Source organism: Dermacentor andersoni, chromosome 6 (genome assembly GCF_023375885.2).
Source record: "Dermacentor andersoni chromosome 6, qqDerAnde1_hic_scaffold, whole genome shotgun sequence".
Taxonomy (NCBI): domain Eukaryota; kingdom Metazoa; phylum Arthropoda; class Arachnida; order Ixodida; family Ixodidae; genus Dermacentor; species Dermacentor andersoni.
In genome coordinates, this window is record NC_092819.1 from 30362848 (window position 1) to 30383411 (window position 20564).

The 20564-nt window shown below is 47.2% G+C and overlaps 1 protein-coding gene across 2 annotated transcripts in view; it reads left to right on the forward strand.

Annotated features, from left to right (window-relative positions):
• The window catches only part of LOC126521465 (uncharacterized), a 71262-nt gene extending 50929 nt beyond the window's left edge, over positions 1–20333 (forward strand). For both annotated transcript variants that reach the window (XM_050170171.3, XM_050170169.3), the window contains exons 7-10: positions 819–3533; positions 4264–4362; positions 16682–16792; positions 18093–20333. In XM_050170171.3, the coding sequence (XP_050026128.1) occupies positions 819–3533; positions 4264–4362; positions 16682–16792; positions 18093–18479 (3312 nt within the window). In that variant the 3' untranslated portion in view covers positions 18480–20333. The remainder of the gene's footprint in view (positions 1–818; positions 3534–4263; positions 4363–16681; positions 16793–18092) is intronic.
• The last annotated feature ends 231 nt before the right edge of the window (positions 20334–20564 follow it).

Sequence of the window (20564 nt, forward strand, 5' to 3'; positions counted from 1 at the left end):
TTACCTTTGCGGCTTGAAACCTTTTTAGAAAATATGCCTGTTTCAAAAGAAAACGATTGAAAATGCAACTTAAGACTGGGGAAATAATAAAGCTACCAATTTTAATACGTTTGCTGTGGATATTTCCAAGCCGTGGCTCAGTTGGCTTTAGGTTCGAAATAATAGGCTGAATTTCCTCTGAGAAGGTTGGGAAAAAAATAGATACATTCAAAACTAAAAGAAAAATGATAAAAATGGGCAATAGTTTTAGACTATCCAGTATTAGAAACGAAATTCCCACTGAAGGAACTAGCAACGCGCAATGGGGCACTTCAAAAGATGCTGCTTAATATAGACTTCACAGTATTGAGGATCAGAGGCATTGAGAAGTTGGGGAAGTTGTCGCCACTTTATTTTTCGTGTCGTTACCACATAGTTTCACTTGAAATTTATAATAATCGCACTTTCATGAAATTCATAATAATCAGGGTGTTTGCTTGAGTCCATTTGATGTACATTAACGTAATGTTTCCTTACGAATGGCTAGGAAACTCAAAAATACCTTGAACATCTCTTGTTCCAACATAGGTGTATCATGCTGTGTACCTCACAGATCACTTTGTTTCTTATGATAGAAGTTGATAGCTCAATTGCAATAATGCTATAAGTGCGTCAGAAAAGCCTGAAAACACAGCGAGACATTAGGCCTCATTCAGGACGTATTGGAAGCAACAGATCTTTATAGCAGTGCCTTTGTGAGTACACCATTCGCTGTTGCGTAGAAGCATTGAGAAGTTCAAAAGTAACTTCCTACAAATAGATGTATTTCTTTCACGCAGAGCGGCCACAGGGAGCCCGTCTTCGTGCCACAGAGCTTCTCTGGATCAGGCAGCCCTACTACTTCATTTGATGGCAGGGACCCACAGCGCATCGATGGTTTCAACTCCCCGCAGCAGACCCCAGGCTTCGGCGGATCGAGCTCTCCTGGTGGTTTCTCCGGCAACTACCCGTACCGCAACACATTTTCTTCCGGTGGTCGGCAGCCTCCATCCGGACAGCAAGACCGGTACGCTGGAAGGCCGCAACAGCCTTTCTCTCCATTCGCACATGGAAGGCCCGTGCCACCCGTACCTGCTGCAGCCAATGTGGCCAACATGCCCAACCCTCGGAACCATTTCGCTAATCGGCTGTTCGATCGCACTCCTGCCGGAACCCGAGGTCGACCGGTTGGACATCCTCCCGGACTTAACCCTCCGTCTTTAGTTAGCATGGAAGTCGTCAGTTACGGCCCACAGGGTCCGCAAGTTCACCATTTCAACGGTAGTGCATTGCCCGGCACGTTAGCACCTCCGGAAAACCAGCAGTTTGGTGACCCGTTTAAACCGACGGGATTTCCCGGCAGCCCTGAGAGAATACCGTTTCTGGCTAACAGGCGTGTGCCTCGGCCCCCGTTGCCAAGCAGAGGTAACGGGAACCGTGTCTTGTACAGCGAAGCACCCCAGCAGGCGACTTTTCCGAGAAGACTAGGCGCACCAAAGGGCAACGAAGAAGACTTCGGGGGCGCTTTCGAAGGTTTGATCAGAGACGAGCGTCCAGACCTTTTGGAGCTGAAGCGAAAGCAGAAGCCGTCTGGTTCTGCATCATCACAGCCTGGAGGCAACCTTGACTTCCTGGACGATCTGCTACCGTTTTACGAGAAAGATTTAGACATTGCGAATAAAGCTAACGACGCCGCAGATGGAGGAGACAAAAAACCCGTAATTCACCAACCGATAGTGCCGGAGCATCGAGATTTACTTTGCGATGACGATGACCCAAGATTCTCGGACCCAAGACAACCATCTCCTGATGGTCTTGTGAGAAGACCTGAATGTATAAAGACGCGCAGACAGGAAGGTGGTAGTTCCAGTGAAGGAGCGGAACCTGATAAAAGAAAGGTTGAAGCGCCAGTCAATGATGATGAAGAATTTTTGAATTACAGAAATCCGTTTTCCGGAGTTCTCCCATCTCCTGACCGTAGCGTTCCAGAAAAGGTTGACAAGGACAGCAAGGAATTCCAACGCCCATTCCTAGACAAAGACAAGAAAGTTATTCCAGTGCTAATTGATCAAAATCGACCTGCTACAGGCGTACTGGATGGAACCATTGGAGTCAACAAAAACAGACTTGGCCCTAGTACTGGTGAATCTGACATTCCGGAAAGGTCTGCTCCTGAACTCGGTGCTGGGAGCCCCGTTGAAGGAAGACGAGCATTGGACAACAATGGAGTCTTTCGAACGGGCTTTGGAGCGTTTCCCGGTTCTTTCAATGAGCAATTCGGTCCTCGTGGCCCCGGTCCCGTACAAGGCTTCGGTGGGCCAAGCACCGGCAAAGCTAGTCCGTTTCCCACGCGAACTCAAGACGGAAACTTCCTGAGGTTTCCAAATGGTCCGAACCGCGGCATAAACGATTTGAGAAATGCTCAAGACCCTTTCAATCGAAACTTTGGACAACCCTTTGGACAACAACCTTTCCAACCAACACTGCCGCAGCAAACGCTACGATTTGGACAAAGATTGAGTGGTGTGAGAAATCCAAATTCCCTCGTTCCTTCTCAACGACCACCGAGAGTACAAACTCGGATACAGCAACAGCCAGAAAGCCGGATTGTTTTCCCCCCACCACCACTACACCGAAAAGCCTTACTTTCTCCTCCAGATGGTCCAGACAGCCCCGGGAACTCGTTTAATGGTCGGGTGCCCTTTAGTTCCCCTCAGAGTCAAGGCGCGTCTCGCGTAGGAGAACCAACAGTCGGATTCGTCCAACCCCGTGCCGGAGGGCTGGGAAATGTCGGAGCCGCACCACCACAATTTGGTTTCGTCGACTCGAGGAGGTTTCAATTAGGTGCAGGAAAAGGGCCTGGGAGAGACGTCGTCTCGGGAAGGGAGGACGCGGGCCCTGACGTGGCTACCGAGCCGAAGTTTATAAACGATAACAGCCCACCGCCAGCATCGTTCACCTTTTCAGACGCTAAGAAGTCGCCCCTAGTTCCTAGTCGCCCGCCACTGAGCGCTGGAAGAAGAAAAACCTTCAAGGGTTCACCCGACGACACAGGCAAGCAAGGACAAGGCCAAGCTGAGCCGGAAACGCCTGTGAGTGCACCAGGACCGGACACCGCTAACCTATTGCGAAAGCCACTTCTCGAGGGCAATGCACGCGTCACCGAGGAACTGGACAGGAGAGCACCGAATGCCGTGCCAGGACCTTTTAATTTCGTAGACACGCGCAGCCCATTGGTCATTGCTCGGCAGGGGGTCATCCAGCGTAGACCAGAGGTTTTCGATTCAGGGCGTGAGCCCGGTAGTCGACCTGCGCGAGTGGAGGGACTCGCTCTGCAAGGTGTTCCTGTAGACGGCAGCTTGAATAGTGGCCGGCAAAGCGGTTTCCTCGGGGCGCCGGAAGATACAACGAGACAGCTTTTGCCGACGAGCCGGCCGACTGGTGTTGCAAATGGAGCTGACGAAGGCCCAGCAGTCCTAATCCCTCGAAGGGGTCCTGTGCGTCAGCCAGTTCGGGTGAGCACCTTTTGTTTAATTCACAGCTCTACGAGCCTAATACCCAGCCTTCTCGCTGCATAAACCGTTAAATTCTTGATATAGTGCAGTCGTACAGTGTCATCAGCATCCCTATTCATGCGGGGCATAATATTTGACTTTTGGGGAATTATTGTACCTTCATACAAATACGAGTCTACTTCTCTATCTCAAGTGCATTTCTCGAAAGAAAAAAAGAAATGCTAGATGGCAGCCTAAAAAAAAAACATGTAAAGTGCTGTGTTACTTTTTGTAAATGTCGCCACGTTAGTCTACGCATTTTAACAGCAGGGTATCACAATATTTTTTTCTAATGTATACCTGATTCTCTTTTTATTTTGTAGACGTGCTTTGCTTGTCTGTTATATCTTTATGTCCACATGTTTTAACGCAACACTACCTCACTAATTCCTATTCTCGCCCGTGCTGTCGCGCCCAGCTAGGTGGGCGGCGGGCAGCACTGCTTAACCAGGACCTCACGGCTCAAGATTCATGCGCGATAAGTGAGCCGAATTGACAGTCATATCGAATCTCAATCGCTAAAGGCCCTCTCAGGCTGCATCTACGCTTTAGGTGCAGTGGACGATTTTGTCCAAATGATAGCCACTATATACTCGTCAACGGGACTGTGGGTCCAGCTTTGTATTCGAGTGAGTTCGCTTTATGATACAGTGACGGAGAAATTAACTCCAACAACGTTTCAATTTTCCAGACGACCCAGCCCATTCTTCTGAATGTAGAGAGGGTGCCGCTTGGACGAACTGCCGTCGCTGACGACTTGATAGCTGACAAGAACCCACAAGATATCCAGGTATAATACTCTCGATTACAATATTGAGCACGGTAGCATCGACTACAAAGCGGCCATATAAGTCTGAAGCAAAAATAGCCTGCCTTCGGCATAGAAACTTTTGGAAAGTTATTTTTACAAGCTCCTTGCAGTTACCTTGGGCAGATGTTTTTAAGATATGGAGCTCAAAATAATGGTATTACCAAGGAACGTTCGGTATGCCGCTATTGGGCGTGCTTAGGAAGAGCGATACCTTGGAAACAAGAGGTCACCCTCTAATTACCGGCTTGAGGTTCCAGCAAATGAAACAAGGTATTTATTATACGAAGTGTACAGCGAAACACTGATTGACTTTCTGCTGGTGTTAGCCAAACACGCATTTGTCGCACTTAAACGTCCCGCTAGGTTGTGCAGTACGCTCCCGTGTCAACGAGTGCTGGTAGGTTTATCAGGATATAAAGGAGCGCACTGAGCAGCAAAGATGTAGGTCTTTTTGTCGTTAAAGACTTCGCGGGCGAAGCTAAACCGAAAGTGAAAGCATATTGCACAATAGGTTTGTCGTGAGCCAAATGCCTAGTGCGTCAACAGTGCGAAATGAGCACGGAAGCTCCCAGGTACCTTGTGTTTACACCATGCAACAACCAAAGGACACCTTGTTTTCTACACTTGCACTGTAGTGGTTGGCTAGTTCACCAGGTCATATCACGCAACCTGGGTTCATTATTCCGGAACTGCAAAAGGAAATTAAAGTCAAGAAATGTTGCGGCTGGAAACATGCAGCGATTCGGTTTCAAATCAGCAAAAAAAAAAAAAAGGAGAAAGAAGCCCAGCGGGACGGCGAGAGGCGATGATGATGTTGATGATCCCTTATTTAGTGGCACAAACTTACTGTGCGGGATAGCCTCGCACTGTGTGCCCAGCCTGGGCCCTCCGGCTTATTAATCTAATAAACACGTGATAAAGACGTGCTGTCTCTATGCTCCTTTAAACCAAAAAAAGAGCAAAGCACGAAAAACAAGAGCAATGGTATTGTGGAGCACTTAGATAAGTACTGCAACGAAAGCGGGTGCCGACCCTGTTGTGATAACTGAATTTTGTACCGTGATACCCATCAGTGTGGTGGGTTATGCCGGTGGGATATGCGGCTGACCATGGAAACTACTTGGCTAGAGCTAACGAAATACAGGTACTCGAGGTAATTTACAGGCGACGATGTTCGCGGCGAGAAGCTATTGCAGTCGTCAAGGAAAGAGCCTTTGGATACGCTGGCGTCACTGCGAGGCAATCTACCTTACATGAAGACAACTTGTAGAAACTCATTGAATCGGCCGTAGAAAAAGCAATGACAAGGGCTATGCAGCATATTGTCACAAGTGCTATCGAATGTCTTTCCCAAATGTTTACTGCGCAGATGACACAGCTGCTGCAAACAGCTGCAACACCAATCACTAAGTCGATTGCTTGTGCTGCAGAACAGGTAGCCAGTTCAGTCCTAGTGCCGAGTACCTCATCGGACCCAACATTTGTAGGATCCTATCCTTGTTCTTCGCGTCCGTCAGACTGGCAGGTCGACATGGAAACAAGTCATGATACCAGGCCGCAAAAGCGAACTGGGTCTCCAGTAACTGTTTCTTGTCCATATACCAAAAACAAAAAGGGTAATCCAATTTCTCATTCTGGCATCCAAGAAAGTTCATTGCGACGGTAGTCGCTGAAGTAATTATATCAATTAGATCATCACCATAGCTTCTTTAAAAGTGCTACAGTGGAACTGTCGTTCCTTGTTTTCTGCTTCAACAAACTTAAATTGCTTAACAACTCATCTTAATCCTGACGTCATAATTTTACAAGAAACCTGGCTTACTCCTGAGAAAAAGTTTCATTTTAAAGATTTTTGATCTTTTCTATTAGATCACCTTTCACTAGGAGGTGATCTAATGATTTTGTTGTCATCTAAATTCTGTCATAAGGCGAAAATAGCTTTCAAGTTAATGTCTCCGGAATGTGAAATTTTGGCAGTGCACCTTGGCATCCCAGGCTACCACTCATTTTCGATTATAGATGCTTATTTCCCTACGGGCGTGCACAGTACATACCAAATGGATAGTGCGCTTGCCAGCTGCAAAAATGAAGTCATCCTTACAGGTTACTTCAACTCACATCACGTGTCACGGGGTTACAAAACAGATTCATGTCGGACACGTCTGTGGGACTGGACCATAGATAAAAATCTTTCATGCCTTAATATCAGACGACCTACATTTGTCCGTGGACAATCTCGCTCAGTGTTAGATTTGACCTTTTCTAGCACAAGTGTCGCTGTGACATCTTGGACAACGATTGATTTCTGTACAAACAGTGATCATCTCCCGGTATACTTTGAAATTGCATGCCCTTTAACGTCAGTTCAACGACAAGGCAGAATATTTGTGAATTGCAAAAAATTTAAAGAATGCATGCGCTCCACCATTGCGTCACTAACTAATAGTAACGACGAAGAAATTGGCTTGAATATTTGTTCAGCGTTGCAGATGTCTCGACAAAAGTCTGAATTTCTAATTCACACAGCCAAGCGTTCCTCATCTAGTCCCTGGTGGAACAGTGAGTGCACACGAGTTTATTGAAGAAGGAAAGCTGCTTGCAAAAAACTTCTACATAATCAGAGTCCACAAAATTGGAAAGATTATCAATTTATTTCGGCAACCTTCAAACGTACTATTAAACATGCAAAAGATGAGTACGATAAAAACCATTTTGATTATCTATCGAAATCTAAAAACAAACGGGCCTTACTTAATTACCTTCGTTTTAGAAACAAACTCCCAATGAGCGTTAATGTAGACTCAATCGTCTATACCTCACAGGAAATGCTGGAGCCCTTAGAACTACTGGCTAAAGGACTGGAGAGTCGGTTCGCAACGCGCCTTCCAACTTCTGTTTTTAGAGCGCAGCTCTTTGGCGTCCGTTCCTGGGTTTCGCGTCGTCGTCGGCGTTGTCGTCGGCCTCGTAACCAGCTCCGCCCCCCTTTCATCCCCCCAGCGCTAGCAGCGACCGACTGATACCGCTGGATGCCGCTGACGCCGTTAGAGAGTCAAGATAACGTGACTGCATAGAACACCGTCGCCGCCATGCAGAAAGAGGAGGAAAGGGTCCCCCCCCCCCCTGTTCTTGTGTGGCGGATAGGGTGCTCTTCAGTTGCCGACGCGCCGGTTATTTCACGTAGGCCCCGGCACGTCGACGAATACGTGACCACCTTCCCACGGCTAGACCTGCTTCTTAGCGCTGCGGAAGCGAGGGTATCCTATTGTTTGTGTCGGCATCGGCGGCGTTGTCCCTGAAACCAACTCCGCAGCTGGGGTTGACTCACTATCGGCGTCAGCGGCATCAGTCAGTCGCTGCTATCTCTTCCCTCCTCCCTTTATCGTGTTGTCCGCTTGCTGCGCGCGCTTCTGCCCCCATCGTTTGCCGCTGGGTGTACACGCCGCCCCCCTCCCCCCTCTTCCTGCGAGTCTCCGGTTGTCAAAGCGCCGGCTCGAACTTAATTCCTTTCTTCGCTCCTCCTCCAATGCAACCCCTGTGCGGTGGCAATCAGAGAGCCAGATCGGTGGCGGCGGATCTGTATATGTGCACCGCCCGAGCCGAAATTGCCGCTGCCGTTCGCCCTGTGCGGTGGCAATCAGAGAGCCAGATCGGTGGCGGCTTGACATAAAGACAAACAGCAATTTCCTAACACTTATGCGGGAGAACATCCCGTTCCTCTCGCTCGTAACGCGTCCCACGGCTGTGACAACCTCGCGAGGCACTTGTATAGATCTCGTCTTTGAGAATCAAGCATTGGTGTACCAAGTCGAACATATATCAGTCTATTTCTCCGACCACAAAGCTTCCTTCATGACTGTCAAGAAGTGTTAGTGGAGTCTTTGTTAAAGGAATACGTGTGAAAAATAAAAAAAAAATTCTGTGATAGCGCATACATGTGTTGCTCGATTTCTTTGCCTCAATCTATCGAAAAGGTGAAACAGCTTATTTGCTGCGCTCAAATTTCGCATTAGGAAGTAACGTAATCGTCGGTAATTTTTTCTCCTGCATTCTCGAGCTACAAGGAGATATCCTATTCGGAAGTAGCAAAGGTTATGTTACAGTTGCCAACTACAGCGCCTGGCCCGGACGGCATAACAAATGCAATGTTAAGGATTTTCTTTCAAGAAGCTCCACGTGAGCTTCTGAAGTTGCTAAACTACTCTGTTAGTAATGCATGGATTCCACAAGAATGGAAGATCCCAAAAATTATTCCGTTACTTAAAAAACAAGGAGCAGGGTATACTATCGACAACATCAGACCGATTGCGTTGACATCAAACATAGTGAAACTTGTTGAAAGAGTGCTTCTCGGACACATAATAGAGTTTATTGACGACAATCGATTGTTGAGTCCGTGTCCAATTGGATTTCGATCTGGCTATTCAATATGGCACGCGCATGTAGACCTTGAGAGTCGCATTAAAATCGCCAGACAGAAAAAACAATACGCGGCTCTAGTTACCTTATATATATGTAAAGCTTATGACAGCATTGAACATACAATTTTAACGAATCGGTTAGAGAGCTATTGCTTTCCAGGCTATATTGTAGCATGGGTGCATCAATTTTTAAAAGACGGGGAGTTTTATTGTTTTCGAAGCGGCTATTCTTCTAGTCAACATAAGTAAACAAGAGGTGTGCCTCAGGGATCGGTACTTTCACCAGTATTATTTAATATTTTACTGAGCAGAATCCTCGGTCACCCAAATGCCAGTACATACGTTTATGCTGATGACATTGCCTTTTTGGTATGGCTAGTGACATATACTCTCTTTACGAAATACTGCAGTCGTATCTAACCGAACCGGAAGGCTGGCTGGATAGCTTACACTTAAACCTGAATGCTAATAAGTGTTGCTATCCTTGTTTTTCCCGTTGAAGAGTCAGTATACATATCGCTTAACTATAATCTCGAAGATATCCCACAAGTACAGTCACTCAAATACCTTGGAGTTATTTACAACGAAAATCATAACTGGTGGCCGCATATTGAATATATTGAGACAAAAAGAGTTCGTTCAGTGGGCATTTTGCGCAAGTTGAGCAATCGAAGAACAGGTATGCGAAGAAAATCCCTCTTGATGGCATATAACATGTATGTTCGTCCGGTGTTAGAATTCGGATGTGTTTTATTCTCAGGTGTTCCATCATACAAGCTTCGGCCACTAGTTTTGTTGGAACGAGAGGCGCTACGTCTGTGCTTAGGCCTCCCAAAATACGTTTCGAATGCGGTATTATACCTGGAGGCAGGAATCCCACCCATATTATGCAGATTTCACCTTCTGACCGTTCAGACTTTGTTAAGGCTATATGAATCCCCATTAAACCGTCCACAATTTATTTTCCTCTCTGATCCAGAATAATTTTTTCCTATTCATCAGCCCAGGTTTCATACACCACAAATTATATTTGTGCAAACATTACTTGAACCCCTAAATGTTCAAATTCGCGAGGTGCTTCCTAATAATACGCATTCAAATTACCCAGAGATCAGGTTCGATGACATTTTCCCAAACCATGCGAAACTACTCCCTTACAGCATCTAAAACGTCATTTTGCAAGACCACCTAAGCGCCCTAGAAACAAACATTATCATTGCAACAGATGTCTCACAGAGCGAGGAAAAAGCTGGCATTGGAATATTTTGTCCTGCACTCGACTGGTCTTTTTCTTTAATATTGCCTGATTTTGTGCCTATTTTTCTGGCCGAGTTTTTAGCAGTAATCTTAACTTTACGTAAACTAGACAAAATGATTACAACGGCTGCTATTCTTACTGACTCCCTTTCTGTATGCTCTTGCCTTACCGCTACTAATGGGTCACCCATGCTAAAGCTCTTCCACTTACTCGTTCCTGCCCATGTGCAATGTGTTCATTTGATTTGGGTGCCTGGTCATAAAGGTTTGTTTTTAATGAAACTGCCGAATCACTGGCAAATGCATCACTATCCGGCCCTGTTCTTCCTATTCTACCAGTGACAGCACAGATCACGGCGGCAAGATTTCAGATGAGATCAATAAGATTAGCCTTATCAAACCCACATTTGACTGCTTCTCCAGAGCATAAGCACCTAGCATTTCCCTGGCATACCGAATCCTGTGACACAAAGATGCTTGAGGTCTGCCTCACCAAATTACGCTGTCGCATTCCCTCGCTGAATTTCTATTTACACAGGTCGGGTTTGGTTCCCTCCCCCTTTATTCTTTTTGTAATGAGGAAGAGACGATACAGCACTTTCTTCTATCTTGTCGCGGCTTTACTGCGCTGAGAAAAAGATGGTTGGAACTGCCTTTTCGAAGAATTGGCCTGGACTTGACAGAACCTGCAATTCTTTCTTTCGGAGCGTCCACTTTGGGATTCAGCCACAGGGATGCATGCTTCGCTGTCCAAACATTTCTTACAGAATCTAAACGAATGCCTTGCTGAATTCTTTTCTTTTTGTTTTTACTTTTAAATTAATTATTACTCATTCAATATGACCTTCCTGATTTTATTTAACAGGTTATTCTGCACTATTCAATGCTATTTCAATAGCTATTAGGAAATTTATGCTCCATATTATTTCGAATAATCCACCCATTTGTTGGCCAATCCCCCATCGTGGGTAGGAGCCACACGCATCACAGGCTACAACAACAACAACAACATAGACGCCGGCGAAGTGCAACGTTGGCGAGGTTATACGTTATAAAGGCAAGTCAACCGACCAACCGACATTGTCAAGTGTGTCTTCGGCATCACTCGGAAAAAAAAGGGGCGAGATTTCTGGGCGGTGTTGCGTACTCCAGGGTAGCGTATCGTACTGCTCCCGAGTTGTAGCGACGCCTGCCTATTGAAGCTCGACCGACGTTACTTATTGTAGCGTGGCGTTGTCGGCGGGCTGCAGGCATCCGGTAGATCATGGCGACCAAGCAAGGGCGAAACGATTTCTAGTGCGAAACTTGCACGGTTTCTTCAAAGGTAGATGAAAGAAAATGAGAAGAGCATGAAGTGATCAAAAGCACATTTCGGAGCCCCTTAAATAGGCTCTCTACAATCGTGGGCGGGATCTTGCTTCCGTCGACGTCACGTGACCGGCACAGAAAGAGGGCCCCTCCTCCTCTGGTTATACCGAGCCTGCTGAAAGGAAGACGTTGGCCCGCCTCCTGGAATTGTAGACGCCTGTCCGCCTGTCCTGCGCGTTGCGGGTTCGTGGAAGTTCTCCTCTAGGTCCAGTTTGAGAAAAGGGTCTCTTTGAACTCGCACACTCACACACACATACACACACAAAAGAGGCCTGTACACTGCGGGGCTTCCGGCAGACAGGCAGACACTCGAAATGGTCATCGCGAATTAGAAAGTCACGCTTCATTTCGACGAGGCCTGGTGGAAGAAGGTCGGGTGAGGTAAAGTTCTTTCTGCACGTGGAGCGGGACGCCAACAATAGCAGGCGAAGTCACGCCTCATTTCGACGAGGTAGGGCGTGATGGTCGGTTGAAATTCCTTTCCACACGTGGTGCCAGACGCCAACCCTAACAGCGGTTCATACTCGAGTGCTTGTTGCTTTGCCTGCTAGCACGTGAAGTCTGAATTTCTTGGGTGACGCGGTTCGTCCGTCTTTGCGCTATTTATGTGAAGTTTCGTACAATAACAACATTGGGAAGTTAACGCCGCTGTCGCCTGTCTCTTGCCTTTAGCTTCACGTATGCTTTACACTGCCTGTAGTCACGATTCCCTGCCAACTATCGGTCGGCCGTAGTGCTGACAGCTTACCTCCTTGTATAAGCCCACAATATGTCCGGACGATCAGCCTCACGCTGTTGCATCTCGTGGTTTGCTGGCAATATTAAATATCACAAAAGACAGTTAAATTATTCCTTGCATTCGTCTTAACTGAATAGACTTTTCGTCGCAGTGTCCCTTTAACATTTACAGAAATTCTAAAACACTGGCGTTCTCTTGCAATGCCCCCATTAGTGTGTTCGTCCCGAAAGAAATTCGAGCCAAGCGCCCAAGGCTCAGAGGCACTGCGGCGAGTAGGATTAAATGAAGAGAGGCGTTGCACAAGGCTTTTTGTAGGAATTTAATATGGGAGAAGTAATCCTGTGCCCAGCTGCGAACAACCTGGCGCGAAGAGAAAGTCCCACGAAGTTCGTGACCACGAGCTGACTGCAAAACATTTTGTTAACCGGCATCCATCACGCCCGCCTGCTCGTCGTGGCGCTCTTTCCACCCTGAACGCTATCATCTCGAAACGGAGACAGTGACGGCGGTTGACGTCACATACGTTCTCTCGAGCTCGCTCGAGTGCAGGGGAAAGCGCACAAGCGGCCCTGGTCGTCGGGATTGTCCAAGTTCACCACATCGACCACCACGGCGATTGGCGTTATGGCGAGTTGTTGGGAACCTTGTCGCGAAACACGACCTGAGCGGCGGCGATCCAGGTGGTGATTTGAGCGGCGATCCTGTTGGGGACACGCGTAGCGATCCATCTGTTGGCCTGAGTAGCGATCGCGACTGGCACGACGTCCTGGCATTACTTGAGGAGGGCAGCGCTCCTCGTACTCGCAGTAAGAGCCCTCTTGGCTCTCGGACAAGTTTTGGCCGTCGAAGATGAGCTGACGCTGACTCGTCGAGCTTATTCGTCGCTCGATTCGCTGCTGCATCGGCGGTGGCGTGCCGTCGTTCTGCAGGCGCGACTGGTGGCGGGTCGGCGGCGCATGCGTGTAGTGCGTGTGTCCCCGCTGGTGTTGCACTCCCCTGCCTGGGTTTCGTTCTCCAACGTTCATACCGGAAGGGCAGCGCTCGTACACCTGCACCTCGACGTAGTTGCGCGTCTCGTCGTCGTCCTCGTACTCGTCGTTGAAGTATCGCTCGGCGTACACGGGACCCGCGTTGGCCATGGCCCTGCGCATCGTCTCCGACGGCCCAGGAGCCTTGTAGGGGCTTGACGACTTCTTGTCCTTGGAGCGCTTCTCGACGCTCTTTTTGGACTCGGCGGAAGCCTCGGAGACGTCGGTCCTTTCGGAGGCCTCGCTCTTCTTGGACTTCTCGGATTTTTCGGATTTTTCGGATTTTTCGGATTTTTCGGACTTGTCCCCCTTGGGCGGGTGCGCCGAGGCAGGTGCCTTGGGCGAGCCTCCCTTAGCGGAACCCTTGCCCGAACCCTTGCCGCCCTTGGGGCTCTTGGGGCTCTTGGAATCCTTGCCCTTCTTGTCGTCCTTGCCCTTCTTGTCGTCCTTGCCCTTGTCCTTCTTGTCATCCTTGCCTTTGTCCTTGTCATCCTTGCCTTTGTCCTTCTTGTCGTCCTTGCCTTTATCCTTCTTTGCGTCGTCCTTGCCGCCCTTCTTTCCGTCGCCGTCGTCCTCGGGCATGGTGGCGGCTGGTCCCCCGGGTGGCGGCGGTCTAGGATGGAAGCCCGACGGACGAGGAAAGAGCTGCGGCGATGTCCCGGGAACCGACTGGCCGTTTCCGGTGTTCGAGCGCACCCCACGTGCAGGCGCCCGCCGCCGTCTCGCGCCTCGTCGTCTTCTTCTGCTACGGGCGCTCGCCTTCCTCGGGCTTCTCGTTTCGTTTCATTTCGTTTGGCTTCCAAAACACTGGCGCATACCCACTATGGAGGATTGGTCAAGAAGCAGGCGGCTTTGCGTATGGTTAAAATTAAAGCAAAACTAGATTTGAACAGTGGGGCGTGGGACTTAAGAACTGAGATTTAATAGTGCAGTGAAAATATTTTAAGAATTTTGATAAGATGAGCTAACATAAAGAAGTCAAATGATGGAAATAATTGATGATTTTAGAAATTCAGCAAGGTAATCTTTTTGTCTCTGTAATAAAACTTTAAGCTGCAGGATTTGCACTTCTTTTGACCTCGCAGGGCATTTAGGCTCATCTGCAGGGTGAGAACCACTGCAAAGGCCGTAGGACTCATTTCGGCAAGAACAGTCATTTGAATTATGGCCTTCTCCACAAATCCGGCATCGTGTGTTAGACATGCAACCTTTTATGAAGTGCCCGAACCGCCAGCCCTTTAGACACTGAAGGACGCGGGGGGATAGAGGCTCAACTCGGTACAAAGTGGCCATGCCTTGATTTCCGATGGGCGGTTCTTTCCAGAAAATGTAGAAATGACTGTCTCTATGGGCACGCGCTTATTATCAATGACACGGCTGCAACGATACACTGAAATCACGCCTGCCACTGAGAACATCTCCAAAATTTCTGCGGGACATAGACTTATGTCGACACCGCAGACTGGGCCTTTGGTACATGCAAGGTGATCAGGAAGGAAACTGCTCACCGGATGTGTCGCAAGAACATTGCACTTCACTAAATCTTGAACGCAAGTCTGGTCTCACGAACAGCAAAGAATGCCCCCTTGGCCAAACTGTCGAACCTCGGTGATTTGTTGAAAATTAGCCTTGGCCATTCGCAGTTCGGTTTAAATTGCCCTGGGATTCTTCATGCGAATCACTCCGCCATCACTCGGCACCAAAGGAATAGGTGCGCTGCTCGTTCCACTGCGCAAGAAAAGCTCCACCGGCAAATCAGAGAAAGGAATGGAAGCCGACCAGGTGGAAGCCTCCAGGCCTGGCCATGAGAGAGACAATGGAGAGAAATAGGCAATTACTCTGGAAAGTTAACAGATATTGGAACAAAAGACTCAAAAACAATTCGTAAAAGACACAGAGCAAAAGAACAACCCCAGCTACTTGACCAGAACTAGCGTCGTGTGCTTCTGCAGCGTATAAAATTTTATCTTCCTCTGGGCTCAACATTTACTAGCCATATCTTTTTCTTTTTTTGCAGCACCGTTCCTTGTCGTTCCCCAGAATGCCCCCTAATCTATTTAAAATGATAGGCAACCATAAATGTTTACTTTCATTGACCTCAAACACGTTTATATTTGTCATCGTTCAATTCAGCATAGTACGCAAACCATTCCCGCTATATAAGTATACTATGACGAGTTCTCACCGTTTCTATGATGGAGATACTGTTTGTAATGCGCTAGTTCTTTCTGAACCTGCTCACAATTTTCTTTTCTGCCCTGGGAAGAGAATTAAAGGTAATTCTATGAACTTATGTACGTTTTTCTTTTTTCTTCTCGCACGTCTTTTCGCGCTGATTCTCTTCGGTCAGTTTCGTTCCTGGGTATATGCAGTATTTTGATGACAAAAAAGCAGCACCAATAACATCCGAAACCATCATACATCAGAGCCGTGGACAGATATGAAGTCTTCATTAAGTGGTTGGGCAATACGAATAAAGAATCTCGTGAGGAACTAGATGGCTTGGTGCCAGCAGATTTAATACGCCCGCTTGTAGGCAAATAATCCATGTATTGAAGAAACAAGTGCTGTAGGACCGCAGAACACATTCCTGTGCTTACTTTTGTTTGCCCTAAACACATATTTATTGTTAGAAATTGTACGGGTTTATTTGTCACTGTCGCACCATGGGCACATGGTATCGCTATAAAAAGATAAGGAAAAGATGTTGACGTTAATAAGTTTGTTGCATAAGAATCAAGTTTATTGCAGTTCGCGGACGTAATTAGTCGATTCCAGGTTCTTTCACGCGCAAGCTAATATTACCAATAATGTCTCCGAAATTAAACTTTAGAAGAAAGTCTTTGGTGTCTCTGCCATCAGCGCCATTTGTATCCGCATGATCAGGTCGTTGGTGGTAGTACTAGGCTTCGCGGTGTCTATCTTACCGAAAATCATCGTCGCGTCCACATATATCGTCGTTTGCTCCGAATGCTGATACCTTGAATGCCTCGGCGGGCTAGAAGTTGGATAGTTAAAACCTGCTATTCTGTAGGGCTTTATTAACACCGAAATGAGTGCTTTGATGGCTGTGTTAGAATACAGCTAGCAACAAATTTTGGGGCACCTTAATTGGAATTGCTTCTTCTATAAGCATTCGGGAGAGTTCTTGGAGAGGTTTGGTAAATAGGGCGGAAGTTCATTTTATATTGTTTGTTTTATTGAAAAGCCGTGAATATGAGCGAGACAATTATAATTCCATCGCGATTATCATAAATATTTGCAGAATTAAATTTTGTCAAGTTAATGCTTGCCGTTACGTGTAGGTGCTACACCCTGAATGAAATTCTCAAGTAAGGTACCGATAATTGTTGTGCTGTGTTTCATGGTAAGTGGATGATGTATACAGTTCAGCTGAAAACACGTAAAAGACAACCGCCACCAGAGGAGCTCGCCAGAGCTGAGAGTTGATCTCTCTTTTTTTTTTTTTCGTTCCTTCACATTTGCAGGCTTTTGAGCAAGGTCCCGAACAGAAACTCGGCCAGGACATCTCCAGTCAAGAGTTGCTGCGTCGAGGGGTGAATTCGGCGGGAGTCAGTGATGATGGAGGCCGAGATGAGGTATGACTGAGAGCTATATGCAAATTTCTAAAAATCTGACTGGCCCATCTTACCCATTTGTAGGCGACCCGTGTGACATTACAATGCACAATCTTGTTCTGTACACCTGGGTTCTCATTCATTAGTATTCAAAGGCCGTGTGACCAATGACTGCCACAAGTTATTGATAACTCTGCTTAAATCTCAGTGATGAGTCTTCAATGTAGTGAATTTTCGGAGAGAAATCGGAAGATCTGCTTTTGCCAACTCTTGCAGGGTAAATTACAGTGCCAGTCTGTTCATATAAGTTTTTGTGTTAGCGAGAAAGGCAAGATGCATTAGTAACAGTCTACAGAAAGAAACTTTTCACTACCACAGGAGTCATAATATCGTGACGACACAAAATTTTTGTCTTTAAATGAGGCGCTACAGCCTCACTCTTTGCAATTGACCACCATAGCTAAGTGTTTGGAATACACCTGTTTTCGTCTTCTACCAATGACCCTCACAGATTTTAGTTTCTCTGTCTAGGTGGAAATCCACTTTCTAGTTTCACTGGCCGCGTCCGCAGTAGTTGCTCTTGTGCTAAAGGTAATCCAACGGCCCCCTGAATATTCCACGACTAAATCAGTGGTGTAGATGATGATTGATGACAATGATAAAGATGGCGCTGAAAAAAATGACACACACACACACACACACACACACACACACACACACACACACACACACACACACGCACACACGCACACACGCACACGCACGCACGCACGCACGCACGCACGCACACGCACACACAGACACAGACACACACACATACACACACACACACACACACACACACACACACACACACACACACACACACGCACGCACGCACGCACGCACGCACGCACGCACACACACACACACACACACACACACACACACACACACACACACACACACACACACGCACGCACGCACACACGCACACACGCACACACGCACACACACGCACGCACGCACGCACACGCACACGCACACACAGACACACACACATACACAGACACACACACAGACACACGCACGCACGCACGCACACACACACACACCCGCACGCGCGCGCGCGCGCGCATTGTTTGGGGTGGGCCAACAATTTGACGGAGTAACCAAACAGAATTTGGTGGGTTTATAAATTTCGGTCAGAGTCATCAAATTGAGAACGTTGAGAAGCAGAACTTGCAGCTGGGATGCCAGGAGCTGTGACGTTGTTTAACTTCCATCGTCTTCACTCTCGCCTTTGTTCTCTTCTCATTCTGCCCGTCTTAATTATTTACAGGATGGCGAGCAGCAGCGGGTGAACCCTTACTCGTTCGGCTACTCTTCGTACGATGGCCTCGGCAGTAAGATGTCGCGGCACGAGACGAAAGACGACACGGGGCGCGTCACCGGCTACTACATCGTGGAGGACGTGGACGGCCGGAAGCGCACCGTGCACTACGTAGCCGACAAGGACGGCTTCCGGGCGACCGTGCACACGAACGAGCAGGGCACTGACAACCAGGACCCCGCGAGCGTCAAGATGCACGTTGAAAACAGGATGCCCCACCCTCAGCCAACTGCGCTGTCTCCGTCGCCTGAGAAGACGTCACCGTCGCCAGCGCTAGGCGACGATGTAGACGTTCCGGTTCTGGACGGTGTGGACCAAAGTGTGAAGAAGAGCTAATGGTCGCTCGCCACTACTTGGCAGTTGGAGTCCACACAATTCGTACGACCCCTTGTTCGCGGGACTACTCCCGTCCTTGCATACAAGTGCACAGCTGCCAACGCAGTTCTGAGACAGGCGTGTTGCTTCTTTAGCCGGCTTAAGGCACAACGCAAAGTTTTGGGACAATGCAACGACGTCCGCAAGGAGACACGCGTTCGCTTAATGTGAAGACTTCAACTTCGTTCGCCACCAGCGGAAACTATCATCGACACGCGTTTCCTGTGCATTTAAACGGCGTTAATTGTAGCTTTCAGGCGTGTTATCGCTTGCAAAGGCAGCACAAATGAAAAAAAAAGCACCTCTTGTTTGCTAAGACCTGTTAGACTGTTCGCGTAGACTAGAAACGCACCATGACGTCCTATCTACGTGAATTTGTCTTTGTCACATGGGCATGGAGGCGTGTTTTGTAGTTGCAAGGACATATGTGATACGCAGCTATACGTACGCGAATATTTCGGGACAAGGCATATTTACCGGTTAGTGCCGCGGAAAAATAACACGGGCGTGTTCTTGTGGGAACCACCTGAGATTCCGCTCGAAAAAACTCTCGATAAAAGAAGTCTTCCACATGTGTCTCTCAGGTGTCGTCAAACAAGCAATAGCGTGGTAACGTTTACTCTTCGTAAATATGTACCATTTGCTCGAAGGTAAATGTAATCAGCCATAATAAACACGGTTGCTCACTGCCACTCGTCATCAACGGTTTTAGGGGCCTTACGTAGTGTTTTCACCAAAACTTACTTGAGTGCTGTAAATGTTACTGAGCATCGCAGTCGTGATGTAGCACCACCGATGCGGGAAAGCTCTCGAAAGCTCAAGACGATAGTGCGCAGCACGCTTCAAAACTTTGGCTCACTGCTGGTATAATAGTGGCCTATAGCAGCAGGTCTGGTGATGTGGGAGCGTGTGACGAATGTTTTTGGGCAGCGTTAGTAGCTTTTTTTTACATTTTTATTATTGTTTTGTTTTGCACCATTTGAATCTTTTGCGTTTTACAAGTCAGAAAACACAAAACTTAAATAAAACTCGCGTGTGTCATCTTTTTCAGGGCATTCACTCCTTTCTTGGTTCAGTGACATGTCCATATGCTGGATGAGACAACCTTAGTAGTCTTGAGACTATTTCATTGCAATTCAAGCAATATTACATTGCTACTAGGCTCTAAAGTGTGTTCGACTGCTTACAATTAATTTTTATTATTGCACAGGAATGACCTAAATATCACTGTGTGCGTGATCTGCGAAGATGTTATTGCTGCGTTTGACATCCTTTATTGTATGTATGTATGTGTGTGAAACAGTCATAACGCTTTTACAATTGATCTTAGTGATTACTTGTTCAGACATGGGATGAGCAGTATTAGGCATAATAACTGCAAATATCTTCAAACAATGTCATATTTTCATGCTAATGTCATGCCTTCTCGCAAGCCTCGGAGTCATACTTCGCGTACGCTGTCTGGGTTTCGCTCATCGCTGTATTTATAGACTTATCAGAATGGCATCTGGTTTCCATTGCTTCAGTCGATCCGAAACAAATTTTCGACTCACAGATCTTTCATTTATGAGCACGTGGCTACACATTGAGCTCTATATTGGCAAGCTTATGTATAGTCATTCATCGGTGGCATTCAAGGCTGTCTCATATGTGCTGAGATTGATGAAGTGAGCTTATTGCCTTATTTATGCCATTATTGCAGCGCCTTTTTGTCATCACGGAATTCTGCCTTCTAAGCAACAGTCTTTCTTTGTAAGTTTTACATACGCAATTTTTTTTCACTGAGCCACAAAATAAACACATGTTTGAACCATATGTCTCTGCGTGGTGCTTGTAACTACCTGATGGGGATATCCCCCATTATTCATACGAACATATTTTCTATTGAGTACGCTTCACTACATCTACGATGAAGGACAATGTATGACCCTGCCGAGTAAGTGGGCAGAAAGAGGCATAATTCTGAAATCAGGAGAAATTCTCCAGAAAAAAAAAAGAAATCCTGTCAGCAGAGGCTGTTCTTTGGGAAAATACCTTTACCACGCT